At 33.8% G+C, this 14962-nt stretch overlaps 1 protein-coding gene across 5 annotated transcripts in view; it reads left to right on the forward strand.

Moving 5' to 3' along the window:
* The window catches only part of LOC143639040 (transmembrane protein 182-like), an 83514-nt gene that overhangs the window by 33532 nt on the left and 35020 nt on the right, over positions 1 to 14962 (forward strand). For all 5 annotated transcript variants that reach the window (XR_013154656.1, XM_077107160.1, XM_077107159.1 and 2 more), the window contains exon 4: positions 2183 to 2320. Coding sequence is in view for 4 of the 5 variants with exons in the window: in XM_077107160.1 (XP_076963275.1) it covers positions 2183 to 2320 (138 nt within the window). In the remaining variant the exon portion in view is untranslated. The remainder of the gene's footprint in view (positions 1 to 2182; positions 2321 to 14962) is intronic.

Below are 14962 nucleotides of genomic sequence, written 5' to 3' on the forward strand. Positions count from 1 at the left end.
AATGCAATTATGGCATTTGCCAGTGAATGGATGGAAATAGAGAATATCATGTTAAGAAAAACTAGACAAATTCAGAAACTCACAGATTTGAATGATTTCTGTGGAAGCAAGAGTAAATTAAAGGAAAGGGGGAGAGAAGGATAGGATAACAAAGAACCAATCAAAAGTAAATTAATAGAGTGCTGAAAGGAAGTCTAGTAGAGGAATGAGAAGGGAAACAGGAGGGAGGGCAGGAGGGAAAAGAGAGGATCATGAACTGAAATCAATTTCCATGTATGTATGACTTTGTTGGGATGCACCCTAATATTATGTATAACTATAAAGCTCTAATAAAAACAAAACAAATCAAGATATGGCTAATGGATTTTACCCAAAGATCAGTCTTGATCAGAAAAAAAATAGTGGATGGATGCTGGACTGTGCTAATTCTCTAAAAGAGTTTAAAGATTGTCAATATGTGCAAATTAGAGAGAATATTGTCAATTGTTATATTTCAATCTCACTTCCCAATCTGTCCGAAATTAATTCTCCCAGTTTGGCAGCTCTTGATTTAAATTTCTAACCTCCCAGATATTAGAATTTGTAGGGATAAAAGAGAATATCTGAAACTTGTTTCAGTTGTAGAGAGAAAAATTCAAAGCAATGATACAGAAGAATATGTATTTTTCATTGCAACTAAAATGTAAACAAAGTACTGAATTTTATTCTGGGGAATTTAGGAATACTGAAGAATTTAAAATCTTTCCTGAATGATATAGACCCTTCAAAAATTATTTACTTAATTTCACAGCCCAGATAATCATCTTCACTTGTCCACTTCACTTTATATTATGTATTAATTTCCCTCAAAATGGCAATTGGAACATCATAAAAATGATAAGATAAATGCTCTCTTGATTTCCATATTTCTTTGCTTTAGTTTTTTTGGAAATTCATTTGTATTTAAAATATATTTATATGGAATAGTTTTTGGGAAAATTCAGTCTGCTCACATATTCCTCCTGCCATAGGTCTTCATCTACTCAAAAAGGCTAGTGGAAGGACAGGAACAATTGTATGTCAGCAGGGGGATGGATTGTTTAGAAAATCAACAAAGTTTAAAAGACACTGAAAGAACAGGTAAATTTTGTGTAAGAAGGAAGGGAAGCATAAGGCATGGTCAAAGGATTAGGAATCAGGTACTGCTGTTTTCTAATCCCTCAATTTGAAGTCTTGTTTAAGGTTTGTTTTCTATACATGGGAATCAAAGTCACGAGTTTATAGAATGGTTGTCATCCAAGAATTTAGAGTTAGGGAGCCCAGTATAAATAAAAATAATCCTGTGCTTATCTTTTCATCCTTGCAGAATTGAAACTGAGACAAGGCATATGATTCAGTTTAACAAGTATTTTTTTAAGCTTTGCTATGCACCAGGAATTTGCCAGCACTGGAAATAAATAAAATGGGATTTTTCCCATCAAGGAACTCTTAGCTTATTGAAGGATACAAGAAAGAAAACAGAGAATTACAGTCTAGTATGATATATTTCTTTAAAAAGGTAAGTGAAAGGGTGTTATGGTCACACATCAGAGGAGCCTCTAACCAAAACCATATCAGTAAGAGAAGACATCTAGTAAGAAGAATAATCTGCATTGTGTTTTTAAAGATGTGTAGAAAATTAGGTAAAGAATTTTTACACAAATAACTATGAAGCTAGAAACTCAAACAAACTTAATACTGATAATTAGTGCTAGTTTTTTTGAGGTTGCAAAAGTATGAAATATGATATGTCAAGAGCTTTGTAATGTTTTGAACAACCAATAAAAAAAGGAAAAAAAAAGAAAAAAAAGAAAAGACCAGAAAAAAAATAAAAAATATAATTTTATTTCCTATCACTTAAAATAATCTGCATTTTGAAGCTCCATTCCTCTAGTACAGAAGTATAATTTAATTGGTGTACTTTTTATTGATTTTTTAAAAAATAAATGAGAACAGACTGCATTACAATTCTTATTACACATATAGAGCACAATTTTTCATATCTCTGGCTGTATATAAAATATGTTCACACCAATTCATGTCTTCATACATGTATTTTGGATAATGATATTCATCACATTCCACCAAGTGATAGTTTATTTTCACGGTTTAGTCATAATTTACAGAATACTCTAATATTTGTATTTTTCTTCTCACTCTCTAGTGTACAGAGGCTTCTGGACGATCTTTATTATACTGGGTATTGGTTCTGGTCTGGCTGGAGGATTTCTGCTGGTGTGTGGTATGCCCTTTGCCAATGCTGGATGTTACAAAGTTGGAGGTGGCTTTCTGATGATATCAGGTATGTTGTAACTATGAGGACAAATTAATAACCAGAAAACTCTTTGTGTGCATGTGACAGAGAGTGCACATGTGCATGTATGCATGTTTGTCTTTATATAACTTTTGCATGAATAGAAACTATACTAAGAAAGAAAATGTAAATGAATAAATGCTGATGAGTTTGATATGTGCCCTAATATAAACTGTGCATAAAAATTTGTTGTTTTTTCCAACATATGTGAACTTTTACTTAGTGGTGGTGAGAAATATCATGTTTAACAACTTATTTACCTATTTCTAAAATCCTGATTTTTGGTTCCCTCCTCTAAACAGGTGACATATTAAAACATTTAGAGCCTCCTCCAATTATTTATTTATTGGCAGCACTATCCAGTGTATAAGATAGATTTTAAGATGACATTATTATGGGTAAAAATAGAATTTTTGGAAAATAAAACATGTCATATAAATAAAAATATACAAGGGTGTTGTGGCTCAGTCGAACAGTGCTTGTCCCACTTGTATGAGGCCCTGTGTTCAATCCTCAGCACCACATAAAATAAATAAACAAAATAAAGATATTGTGTCCAACTATAACTAAATAATATTTTATACCTTTATTTATTTATTTATTTTTATGTGGTGCTGAGGACCGAACCCAGTGCCTCATACACTAGGCAAACACTCTACCACTGATCCACAACCCCAGCCCACTAAATAATATTTTTTAAACATAAAAATATACAGTGTATTCTGACTCCTTCATAGATCGATATACTCTCCTACATGCTTCCTTTCATAAGACTAAAATAAATTACCTTATACATTGATTATACAATTAAGAAAAGAGTGCTTTATATACAAATAAATTTGACATAAATTAAACTTCTAATTTTTAGCCAAAAAAAACCTCCTCAAAATGTTAGGTGGCATTTTATTTTTTAATATATTCATATTTGCTTTCCTTGTGTTGATGAAACTTTGGTGTTTTAACTTTAACCATTTTATTTTTATTTGTAAATATAGAAAACTATGAAAAATTGGAAAGCAAAGGCCACCCATAAACTCACAATCTACAGATAACCAATATTAATATTTTAACGTGTGCTACTTGAATATATTTCTTATATATATTTATTTTGTTAAAATATTGTGGGGATTATGCCAAATATTAGTAGTTAAACATCAGTTGTGTCTAATATTATCATTAATCTTTGTAACATGATCTTTTATAGCAGCATAATATTCTACCATTTATTCTTATCATAATTTACTTTATTTTCTGGTACTGTTGATAGAACTCAGGAGAGATTTACCACTGAGTTACATTCCATGCCCTTTTATTTTTTATTTTTTGAGGCACAATCTCACTAAGTTATCCACTCTGGCCTTGAACTTGTAATCCTCCTTAGTCTTCTGAAGTGCCAAAATTGCAAACATGCATTATCACACCTAGTTCTATCAGAATTCATCTTACCTTTACCTCTCTTTTGGAGATTTAATTTGTTTCCATTCATTGCTATTGTATTTGCAATAATAAATGTCCCTGTATACTGTTTCATGAAACAAGTTCTTATTAAGCACTTACTAGGTAAATGATGCTGTGAAAGCTATAGGGTAAATATTGATTGACAAATCAGGTAAGGTCCCTGCTGCATGGAATTTAGAATCTGGTAAAGAGATAGACAAAAATAAGTAAATAAATGTGTAATTAAAATTTTAATAAGTTTGATGAAGAGAAAATAATAAGATTATGGAGACCAAAATATTGATAAGAAGGACTATTTTGGATGAGATAGATAGGGAAGGTATTTATGAGGAGGTAATATTTACATTCAAGCTGAATGTTGGAATGAGACAAACATGGGGACAAAGTCTCTCTCTCTCTCTCTCTCTCTCTCTCTCTCTCTCTCTCTCTCTCTCTTTGTGTGTCTGTGTGCTTGGAGGCATGGAACACAGTGCACATTGTGTGGAGAGTGCTAGAAGAAACAAGCAGAATTATGGGGAGACTTTAAGGTGGTGAAGAAAAACTCGAAGATATTCAGTATATATAGAGTTTAGGTGTAAGTGGGGAGAGTATCATGAAATAAATTTCACAGAGTCATCAAAAGGTAGATAAACAGTGCATTTTACAGATCATGATCAGGATTTTTCATTTTTCTCTATTTCCATGAAAAGTCATTAAAGAGTTTAATCAGAAGAGGAATATATTTTGATTTTTCTGTAAAATATCATTCCTGCTGCTTTGTGATTAAATATTTGGAAAAAACAACAAAAAAAACATTAGAATGGTCTGATATAAAGGTTATAGTGGCATGTAGTAGAGATTGGCAATAGAGAAGTAAATAATTTTAAGATATATTTAAATTTTAGGTGAGCATTATGAATCATATATACACATACACATATTAGAACCAATAGGACTTGTGAGATACAAAGGAGATGAGGGCAGACACAGGTTCATGAGAGAGTCCAGTTTTTGTGTATATCACTGATTATTTTATATTACAAGTTTAGTGAAAGAAAATGTATGTTAAGGTTCTTGCTATCTAATTGTCTCACCAAACTTATGTGATAATATATTTATCTCATAATGTGTATATGATATTTTCTGAAATCTTGACATTTAAATCATTAATTAATTATGCTACTAATTTCCCAAAATAATTGTAGATAATGTATATACATGTATATGTGAATTAATTTTCAGTTTTCTCCATATTTAATATATAATAGTCTGCTAATACAATCTTCTCTCTTCTCTGTGCATTTACAAAATTGTGTGTATTTCTCAAGTTTTGAAGTACATCTAAACTTCTCTCATGAAGTCTTATCTCCACAATATTTTAATTTCCTTTAGGATGGAAGTCTGGTGTTATGTTATCTATCTGCTATACTGTCTAATTCAACACTGAGTATAAAATACATTAACTGATTAGTTATTGTCTTGTTGAAATTTGGTTTCTTTGAATTCATGGCTTATAATACAATGGTGGTCCCATGAAATAATGAAATGAGACCTTGCAATTTATTAATGCTTGTTCTTAGAGACATATACCCAGAAAAGTTGTATATTGAACAATTATTTTTTTAATTTCTATTTTTGTATTTTTGATATTTTTATTTGTTCTTTTATGTATGAAAGTAGAAGTGTATTTTGACAAAACTTACATACATGGAGTATAACTTGTCTTTTTTGTGGTTGTACATGATGTGGAGTTACACTGGTTGTGTATTCATATATGAAGATAGGAAAGTCATGTCCAATTAATTATACTGTCTTTACCATTCCCATGCCCCCTCCCTTCCCCCCATTCCCCCCTGTCTAATCTGGTGAACCTCCATTCCTCTCTCTCCACCCCACCTATTGTGAATCAACATCCATATATCAGAGAGAACATTCAGTCTTTGGTTTTTGGGATTGGCTTGTTTCACTTAACATGATAGCTTCCAGTTCCATCCATTTACCAGCCAATGCCATAATTTCATTCTTCTTTATGATTGAGTAATATTGCATTGTGTATGTGTTCCACATTTCTTTATGCATTCATCTATTGACGATCACCTAGGTTGGATCCATAGTTTAGCTATTGTAAGTTGAATGTCTATGAGCATTGATGTGACCATACCACTATAGTATGTTGATTTTAAATCCTTTGGGTATATGCTAAGGAGTGAGATAACTGGTTTCCTTCCACGTTTTATGAAGAAACCCATACTGCTTTCCAGAGTGGTTGCACCAATTTGCAGTCCCACCAGCAATGTGTGAGTGTATCATTTTCCCCACTTCCTTGCCAACATTTATTGTTATTTGTATTCTTGATAATTGCCATTCTGACTGGAGTGAGATGAAATATCTGTAGTTTTAACTTCCATTTCTCTAACAATTAAAATTTTAATTATATGGTATATGCCAAATTATGGTTAATTATCTAAAAACACTGATAACAATAACAGTAATTTATTGATGTGTAAGAACATGATGGGTAAGGACATGATGGATAAGGATAGAAATACCATGAGATATTAGTGGAGTGAGAGATCATTGTGAGTGAACATGGGTAGCAAAGTCACTGTGGTGGAGGTGAGACGTTTTCAAGATGATTGAGGTACATGGTAAGGTGAGAGAGTATACTACAGGCAGGGAGGCTTGTGTTTCACAGGTGGTAATGTAGAAGCACTTGAAAAAAAATTAAAAATGCTTCCACAACTTTTTTCTAGTAAGATTTATAGCCAAACATTGATGTGGCTGTGTCCCTGTAGTATGCTGTTTTTAAGTTCTTTGAGTATAGACTGAGGAGAGGGATAGCTGGGTCAAATGGTGGTTCCATCCCAATTTTCCAAGGATTCTCCATACTGCTTTCCATAATGGCTGCACCAATTTGCAGTCCCACATCAATGTTTATAGCAGCACAATTCTCAATAGCTAAAGTGTGGAACCAACCTAGATGCCCTTCAGTGGATGAATGGATAAAAAAACGTGGCATATATACATAATGGAATATTACTCATCAATAAAAGAGAATAAAATCATGGCATTTGCAGGTAAATGGATGGAGTTAGAGAAGATAATGCTAACTGAAGTTAGCCAATCTCAAAACCCAAATGCCAAATGTTTTCTTTTATATAAGGAGGCTGATTCATAGTGGGATAGGGAGAAGGAGCATGGGAGGAATAGATGAACTCTAGATAGGGCAGAGGGGTTGGAGGGGAAGGGAGGGGGCATGGGGTAATTAATGATGGTGGAATGTAATGATCATTATTATCCAAAGTACAGGTATGAAGACATGAATTGTTGTGAATATACTATGTATACAACCAGAGATATGAAAAATTGTGCTCTATATATGTAAAAAGAATTGTAATGCATACGCTGTCATATATAAATTTAAAAAATACATTCTACTGTCATATATAACTAAAAAGAACAAATTAAATAAATAAATAAAGATGTTTGCTGGGGAAAAAGTACTAAACAAGCAGGTTGTGCTGGTACACTCCCATAATCCCAGTATTTAGGGAAGGTAAGTCAGGGTTAAAAAAAAAGAAAGATTTATAGCCAAAGAGAGTTATGTAGAAATAAAATATTGAACTTTACTATAGTTTTGGGAATGAAAGTCAGGAGTAGTTGTAGACAGACATTTTGAAGAGTTTTAGGTTAAACTAGACCTAAAACCTAGAGACAGCTAGAAACAGCTCTATGCCAGATAAAATAATTACATGAAATAATATGGTGATGTTGAGATTGGTATTTACATTTGTATATAATTTATTTTGGCACACTTCTGCTTTAATAGTTTAATTTATAGTTAACAGGAAGAGTCAACAATGTTTTCTGGAGGAAACACTTTTTTTATTATTTTCACTCATGTGATGCCAACCACCTCAAGCTCAAGAGTATGCCTTAAAGTAAACCTCACTAACTTTGAATCAATTTTCCAATGTAATGTGAATTTCAGGAGCAAATGAACTAGGTTAATGTGACATGGGTCTTAAAAGTTGGAGGCAGGGGCTGGGGATGTGGCTCAAGCGGTAACGTGCTTGCCTGGCATGCGCGGGGTGCTGGGTTTGATCCTCAGCACCACATAAAAAAAATAAAAAAAAATAAAGATGTGTCCACTGAAAACTGAAAAATAAATATTAAAAAATTCTCCCTCTCTCTCTCTCTCTCTCTCTCTCTCTTAAAAAAAGAGTTGGAGGCAGCCTTTCTAAACAATGGTCAAGATTTGCAATTCAGATATCCCTGGACTTTGTGCTGCTTTAATTTTCGGTGTTTTACATTTAGATAGTTGTTGTCTTGAACAACTCATCCTCATTCTTCACTTCCCCGGTTCTTCACAGCTGTGGGGTACTAGATCATCTCCTGTATCCTTTGAAATCATTTTGCCAATAGAGGTTGAAAATTACCAGCATATAAATCAGTCTTAACCTTTATTTCAGTGTTAATCATGCCTTCAATCTGACTAGAATTGAAAAGTTATTGGGAGAGAGGGAGAGAGAGAGAGAGAGAGAGAGAGAGAGAGAGAGAGAGAGAGAGAGAGGAGACAGGATTTTTTTAAGTCCATAATTCTTTGGTGAAAAATAGATTTCTCATAAATCTAACCAAGTCCCAAGCTCTTATTCTAGCAGTGTCATAAAAGAAATAACTGATGTTTAGTTATGTCTTTATGAAGAAAATTACAAAGAATATAGGACAAAATTAGAGTAAAATATACAAATATAACAAAAGGAATCACAACTACAGACTTTTTACTTTATGGCCATAATGAGAAGTCACCATACAATTATGTTATCTATAGAAAAATTTTCTTTTCTTTGATGCAAATTATCCATAAGAACCATATATGTGACGATACTGAAGATCATTATTATATTTTCTTAGTGTTAATGTCTATAACAAGCAATATGTTTCAAAGGGAAATGAGTACCTAATAACCAATCATCCATATTCCTATTATTAGCAAATTATGTGAAATAAATTTAGTTTCCAAGGAGAGTTTCAATTCTGTTCTTCCACAATTACGCACTTTTCTCTCTTTAGAAGATAAGGCACTATATTATGTGAGCCAAGACTAAGTTGGATTTATACTAAAACCTCATTAATTTAAAGTAATTTTTGAGAAATGCAGGACTGAATGGAAGAATGTTTAGAAAAGAAATAGTTTTACACACACTGTATTAATGAGCAACATAGCATTTCAAAGTAGGAAAACTGCTTTAGTGAACAGATAAATATATAATTGGAATGCTAGCTATTTGCCACAAAAAGGGGCCATAAGTAAATGTTCTCTAAGAAGGTTGGCAATGCCTTAGTATCCCATGAAGTTTGCTTAATGTGGCCTATTTTTATATGCAGAACATAGAAAAACAACAATCCTTACATTGATTTTTCTCTAGACTAGCCAATATCGCTTCTCCTTTCTTTTGGATTCACTTCTTGCCCTTCATTACCCTTTCAGACTTAATATTTTTAATAGCATCTTATTGTGTGAGATTTTCTTCAATTAGACCCGTGCTGTCACACCCACTTTTTATTTTCCATCTTGGCTCAGGAAGGACTTTATTATGACTGGTTCAGATTTTTGGGATCATAGCTCAGACAAAGTCTCTACACAATAAATTATTTACCTGTAATATTTTAAGAAGTGGTGTTTTTCATGAATTCTAAACTGATGGAGTGAAAATGAAAACTTTACTTCCTACACAGGTATGTTCATATAGATTGAGCCTTTGCACACACAGAATAGGAAAACATTTAATGTGGTTTTTTAAAACACAGTTTTCTGATATACACCTAAAGGTGATTCACTCCTTTAGCATGTAGTGCTGTGCTCCATGAAAAGTAGCAACTCACTAGAAAAAAAGTCATATTTAAATGAAAAATCTATATTTATCAAGTTGGAGACTAGATATTGATAAGGATAGGGTAACATGAAGACATAATCAATGTCACACATTTCACTGTAATATATATATTGCCATTCTTTGGAGCAGAAGACTGTGTTCAAGTATAGTGGCAGCCCCTGTCTCCACAGAAAAGTTTTAATTGGGCTTCTCCAGAAATCTTCACCATGGCTGATTTTTGGGACTGTCAGCAAGAGTCTCTTCAAAAGAGTTCAATGTAGGTAAACTTCCTATTTTTATGCTGCCCTGTTTTACTTGGCCACTGGCCGGGAAGATATCAACACTCCAGGTGCTGGACACCCCCTTACTAGTTTTTCACAAACGTATCCAGTATAGTAGTTTGTCGAAATGTACAAACAAGGCCTCTGGCCTTGAGCTGGGCTTCACAGAAATGTCTATATTTCTAAGAGTAGAGAAGATACCAATTGTTCTCCATGGTAACAGCTGGCAGGGGGAAGAAATGTAAGGGGAGAAGAAGCTCTCCCCTTCTCAGCTGTTGTCCTTGAAGGGTTAAATTGCCCAAAACAATGAGAGAAAAAGCAGCTTTTATGTAAAATTCTGCAGCCCCTCCCTTTACATGCTGGGTATAAAATTCTGAAACTACCTGAACTTGGGGTTCAGGGGATTGATTGATTATAGCAAAAGCTGTGCCCTCTGAACCTGGCTGCAGCCAAATAATACTGTTTCCTGCTATCTTCGGTGCCTTGCCTTGTTTGTCCCCACAACACATGTTTTGTAATATGATTGTTCACCCTACATGTTTTACTTGAAACATAGTAAAGACAGATGATTTATCCTGCCTTTTAAAAATTCTCTTCATCTCTCCAACATCTGCATTATTGGCATGCCTCAATATTCATCCTTAGTCCCCTTCCCTAGATCACTCATTCCCTTTATTAACTCATCTCTGATTCATGGACTTAAATATTATCTTATGCTGAAGATACCCAAACCTATGTCTATGTAGTACCCCTGTGAACTCCAGACATAGATACCCAGTAGCTAACTTGGTGTCTCTACACAGTATACTGTTGTAATGCATTTGAATCATATCACTTTCATATTTAATGATGAAATAGCTTCCACTTGACTTAGAGGAAAGATTCTTGTATTTACAATGAGCTACACCGTCCTGAATGGTCTGTTGTCCACTAATCTTCTGCCATTTACCATTTTATCCTTGTTCTGTACAACTACTCCTTGCTCGCTCAGACTCAACCATAGTGGTCTTCTTGCTGTTTCTTGAACTTGGATGCAATCTCTTCCTGAATACTCTCCTCAGTACTCTGTGTGGTTTAATAATATGACTTCTCTGAATTTTTTAATGGTATGTTCTATCCTGATCAAGTTATTTAAACGTCACAACGCTTACACTTACCAGTGCTATAATACCTTATATTTTTCCCAATTAATATAGTATTTTCAGCTTCTAACTGGCTTTATTTATTATTTATCTTTCACCTCCTATTGCTAGAATCCAAGCCCCATAAAGACAAGGGATATTTTGTTCAATTCTATAATCTAAGAACCTAGATAAATTCCGATATATAGTAAGTATTTTTCAAATGAATAAGTATATTGAACAAATTATTTTATTTACTGAGATTTAAAGATATACTTTCCCCAAAAATTATACTAATAAGCAATAGAAAAGAGAAAAATCTTTGCTACTTACAAAACAAATTACTGTTCAAAAAATGTTGGAAATTGTGGATATCTTCTTTTAAGAGGTAGATAGATAAACTGGAATGAAAGAAAGGGACTATTGTTTGGCTTAAAACAATGTTACTGGAACACTAGATCTATATCATATAATTAAGAGGGAAAAGAAATCTTTTCAGAGTCATAATCATTATTTAAAATGCTGAAATTAACACATGCATGTGTTCTGTATTATTTGTTCACCAGAATTTCTCAATGGTTAGTAGGAGCTACAATTATAAAAATGAGTTAACATAAATTTCTTTAATAAAAATATTTTGTTGTAAATTAAGTTTTGAAAATGCTAGGTTAAACAAAGTTAAATTCGGGCTGGGGATGTGGCTCAAGCGGTAGAACGCTCGCCTGACATGTGTGCGACCCGGGTTCGATCCTCAGCACCACATACAAACAAAGATGTTGTGTCCGCCGAAAACTAAAAAATAAATATTAAAAATTCTCTCTCTCTCTCTCTCTCTCTCTCTCTCTAAAAAAAAGTTAAATTTGTATCTTTAACCATATGATTTCTAACAGTTTGATATACTGGTTACCTTGAATCACTAAGGTTGGAGGTGAAGAACATATCATATTCTAAATGTATTTAACTGAGTATACTTCATCCCCCTCTATCTCTTGAATGTAATATCTTGCTAATATGCTTTATTTATCTTTAGAGGTCAGACATAAGACTTATGTGGAACTTAATAAGGAAGACAATCTCACACAAATTAAGAAAGCATTTTTTTTTTTTTTTTTACCAAAAGCTTAGTCCTTGTCCCTGATGCCTATCTAATAATGTGGACATGGTTTTGAGAAAACAGAAAAAGAAGGTTTTTTTTTTTTTTTTCTAGCAAATTAGAAACATAGGAGATTACTGTCCCAGAGGCTGAGGTTCAACCCTTCAGTGAGAACAGAAGGGTTTTTTTTTTTTATTCATTCCAGATGTTCCCTGGTGGGTGGGAGACTGTGATTCACTTGTTAATTTAGGAGGTAGCCATTTCCTAGATCTTCTAGTTACTTGTTTCTCTTGTTGGTTGTTTGGTCAAAGACAGATAAGTGAGCCTGGGATGAGGAAAATGTAATCCTGTTTTCCCCAAGGTTAGGGCATAGGAGAGGAAGAAGAGAAAAAGAAAACCTGTCCACTTTAAAACAAGCCTCAGTAGCTATATTCAAAGAATGAGATAGATCACTGTTACATCAAGGCAGTTCAGTGGTCCATGGGGGTAGTTGGCTGGTGACTATACAAGGCTAGGTCGGCAATAAAGAAGACAGCAAAGTAATACTTTGTTGTACACCAATTTGCACAAACACTTCTTAGTATTTCAGCCAGACTCTGAAAACCATGAAGACAGTAACTCATAATCATTCCAGTGAAAAACAGATCAAGTTTTTCTGTGAGGAGGTTAGTAAGAACGGTATGTCTATGAAATTGAAACCAGTCTTGAAAATAAATTTCAGGTCTTCGTTCCCCTGCTATTGAAAATTGAACACCTGAAAATCACTGAGGCAAGAGTAAAAAAGTTTTATTTAAAGGAAAGAAGGTCGAGGGAGAGAAAGACTCTTCTAGAGAGGAGGGGGTCCTGAGCTGGTGCACCAGGAAGTGGGATGTCTTGTACCTTTTACAGATCTTAGGTTTACTTTCTTCTCATGTCCCCTCCCCATCTTTGCTTGCCTAGGCAACCAAAAGCCTGGGATGAGTTGCCAAGGGGGTACCTCTCTCTATTTTCCATATCAGCTCAGAAAGGCAGGAAGAGAGTCACCCAGGAAGTAGTCATTAACAATGCTTTGCCTTGGAGGAACAATTCCCTGGAGGCAGGTGACTTTGGCAAAATTTCTAAAAAATTCTCACATATAGCTGAGGAGAGGAAGCATCCTGGGGGGTATTAGTATTTTATTTCCTGTTGAACCAGCTTCTGTCTTCTGGACCCAATCATTCATTATATACACTGACTATCCTTTTGCCCCCTCTCAAAATCAGGCTCAAATTGACTCAGGTCAAACTTGTGATGCTAGAGTCTTTTGTGATAGTTATTGACAGGTACTCCCACATAAGAATCATTGCTTTATAGCCTCTAGCTTTACTTATTTTGGTAGAGCTGACACAAGGGCACATCTTAAAATTACATAAAGAAAGAATAGATTGTCTTTCCTTCTAAATGTCTATGTATGACTGTGCTTTGGTCATATTCTCCTGCCAGGTGCTTAAGATCAAGTTGGTCAAAACTGACCTTGTTCTTGTTTACCCTTAGCATCAACTGAGATGCTTCAGAGATCACTCTTGGTAAAGCATGAGAAACCTTTTAGCCCCTTTAACTTTCCTCTACTAGTTGTGTCATCTTCAGGATGAGTCAGGGTCTTGCTGACCTTATGTGGCTTCCATTAGAAGTGGCACGCCTTTTTAAAGAATGAACTGATTGGCTTCTTGTTCTCTAGGGTGCTCTCAATCTCCCTGATCAGGTGGTACAGTGACTCACTGGAGTTGCAAGACCCTTAAAAGATTCCTGTCATTCTCAGGGTCCTGGTTGACCTTAGAGTGCAAAGGCCAAAATATTGGCTGCTTTTCAGTGGTCCTTTTACTTCCTTGAATTGTTCTCCACGATTTTGTTGTTTTTGTTTTAAACATGTGGCAGGCCACTTTCAGGAGTCTTAAAGTGGAAATGATGGATTATAACTCCAGCATCTGTAATTTTATAGTTACCTCTTCCATTTAATTTGAATCAGTATTAATACTAGGATGTAGCATTATATTCTATTGTGATGGTTTATTGTCTTAAATTATCTCAAGTTTTTCTATTAAAAGTAGTACTTCTGCAAAAGTACCAATGAGCAATAGTTATAAAATTTTACAAAGAAAATAAAACATGAACATTAAAGCATCTTCGGTATCTATCTATCCTCTACAAAGCCCCACATTTACATACAAGTTTTACCTTATCTTAAAACTTTTTTTTACAAATCTAAATAGCTTTTACAATTTTCCTCAACTTATACTCAAGTTTTGCATTATATCCCCTATTTATTTTGAGATCATAGTAATATTTATAACAACAACAAAAATCTATCATTTCAACAGAACTTTAAATATGCTTAATTCTAGCCTACTTTTGTGCTATTATAACATGGAAAAGGATGAGCAGCAGAGATCTGACTCAGGTGAGGCTAGCCACTTGACAAAATTTAAAGTGTTTTGTTTCTAAAACTGATCTTTGCCTTTTTAAGAAATATCATTCTACAAAATTCTCACATATAGTTAGTTTTCTGAGTCTATTGAATATCAGTTAACATAATATGACATTACATCTGAAACATGAATAAAACAGAAAGACTAAGAGAGTTCCAAACTTCCTATTCATGGAAAAAGTGGCAAACCACACTTCAATTGTCAACCTTTGAAGAAAATCAGGCTCACCTTATTACTTTCCAAAAATACATTTACATTCACATCTCATTATAAGGAGTAATGCAGCATTTTATATACAACTTATTGACAAGTTACCTTTATCCAGTATGAAACATTATATGACATAAATAAATACCAACCAAATGTGTTATTTTTTAT

Source organism: Callospermophilus lateralis, chromosome X (assembly GCF_048772815.1).
Source record: "Callospermophilus lateralis isolate mCalLat2 chromosome X, mCalLat2.hap1, whole genome shotgun sequence".
Lineage (NCBI taxonomy): Eukaryota > Metazoa > Chordata > Mammalia > Rodentia > Sciuridae > Callospermophilus > Callospermophilus lateralis.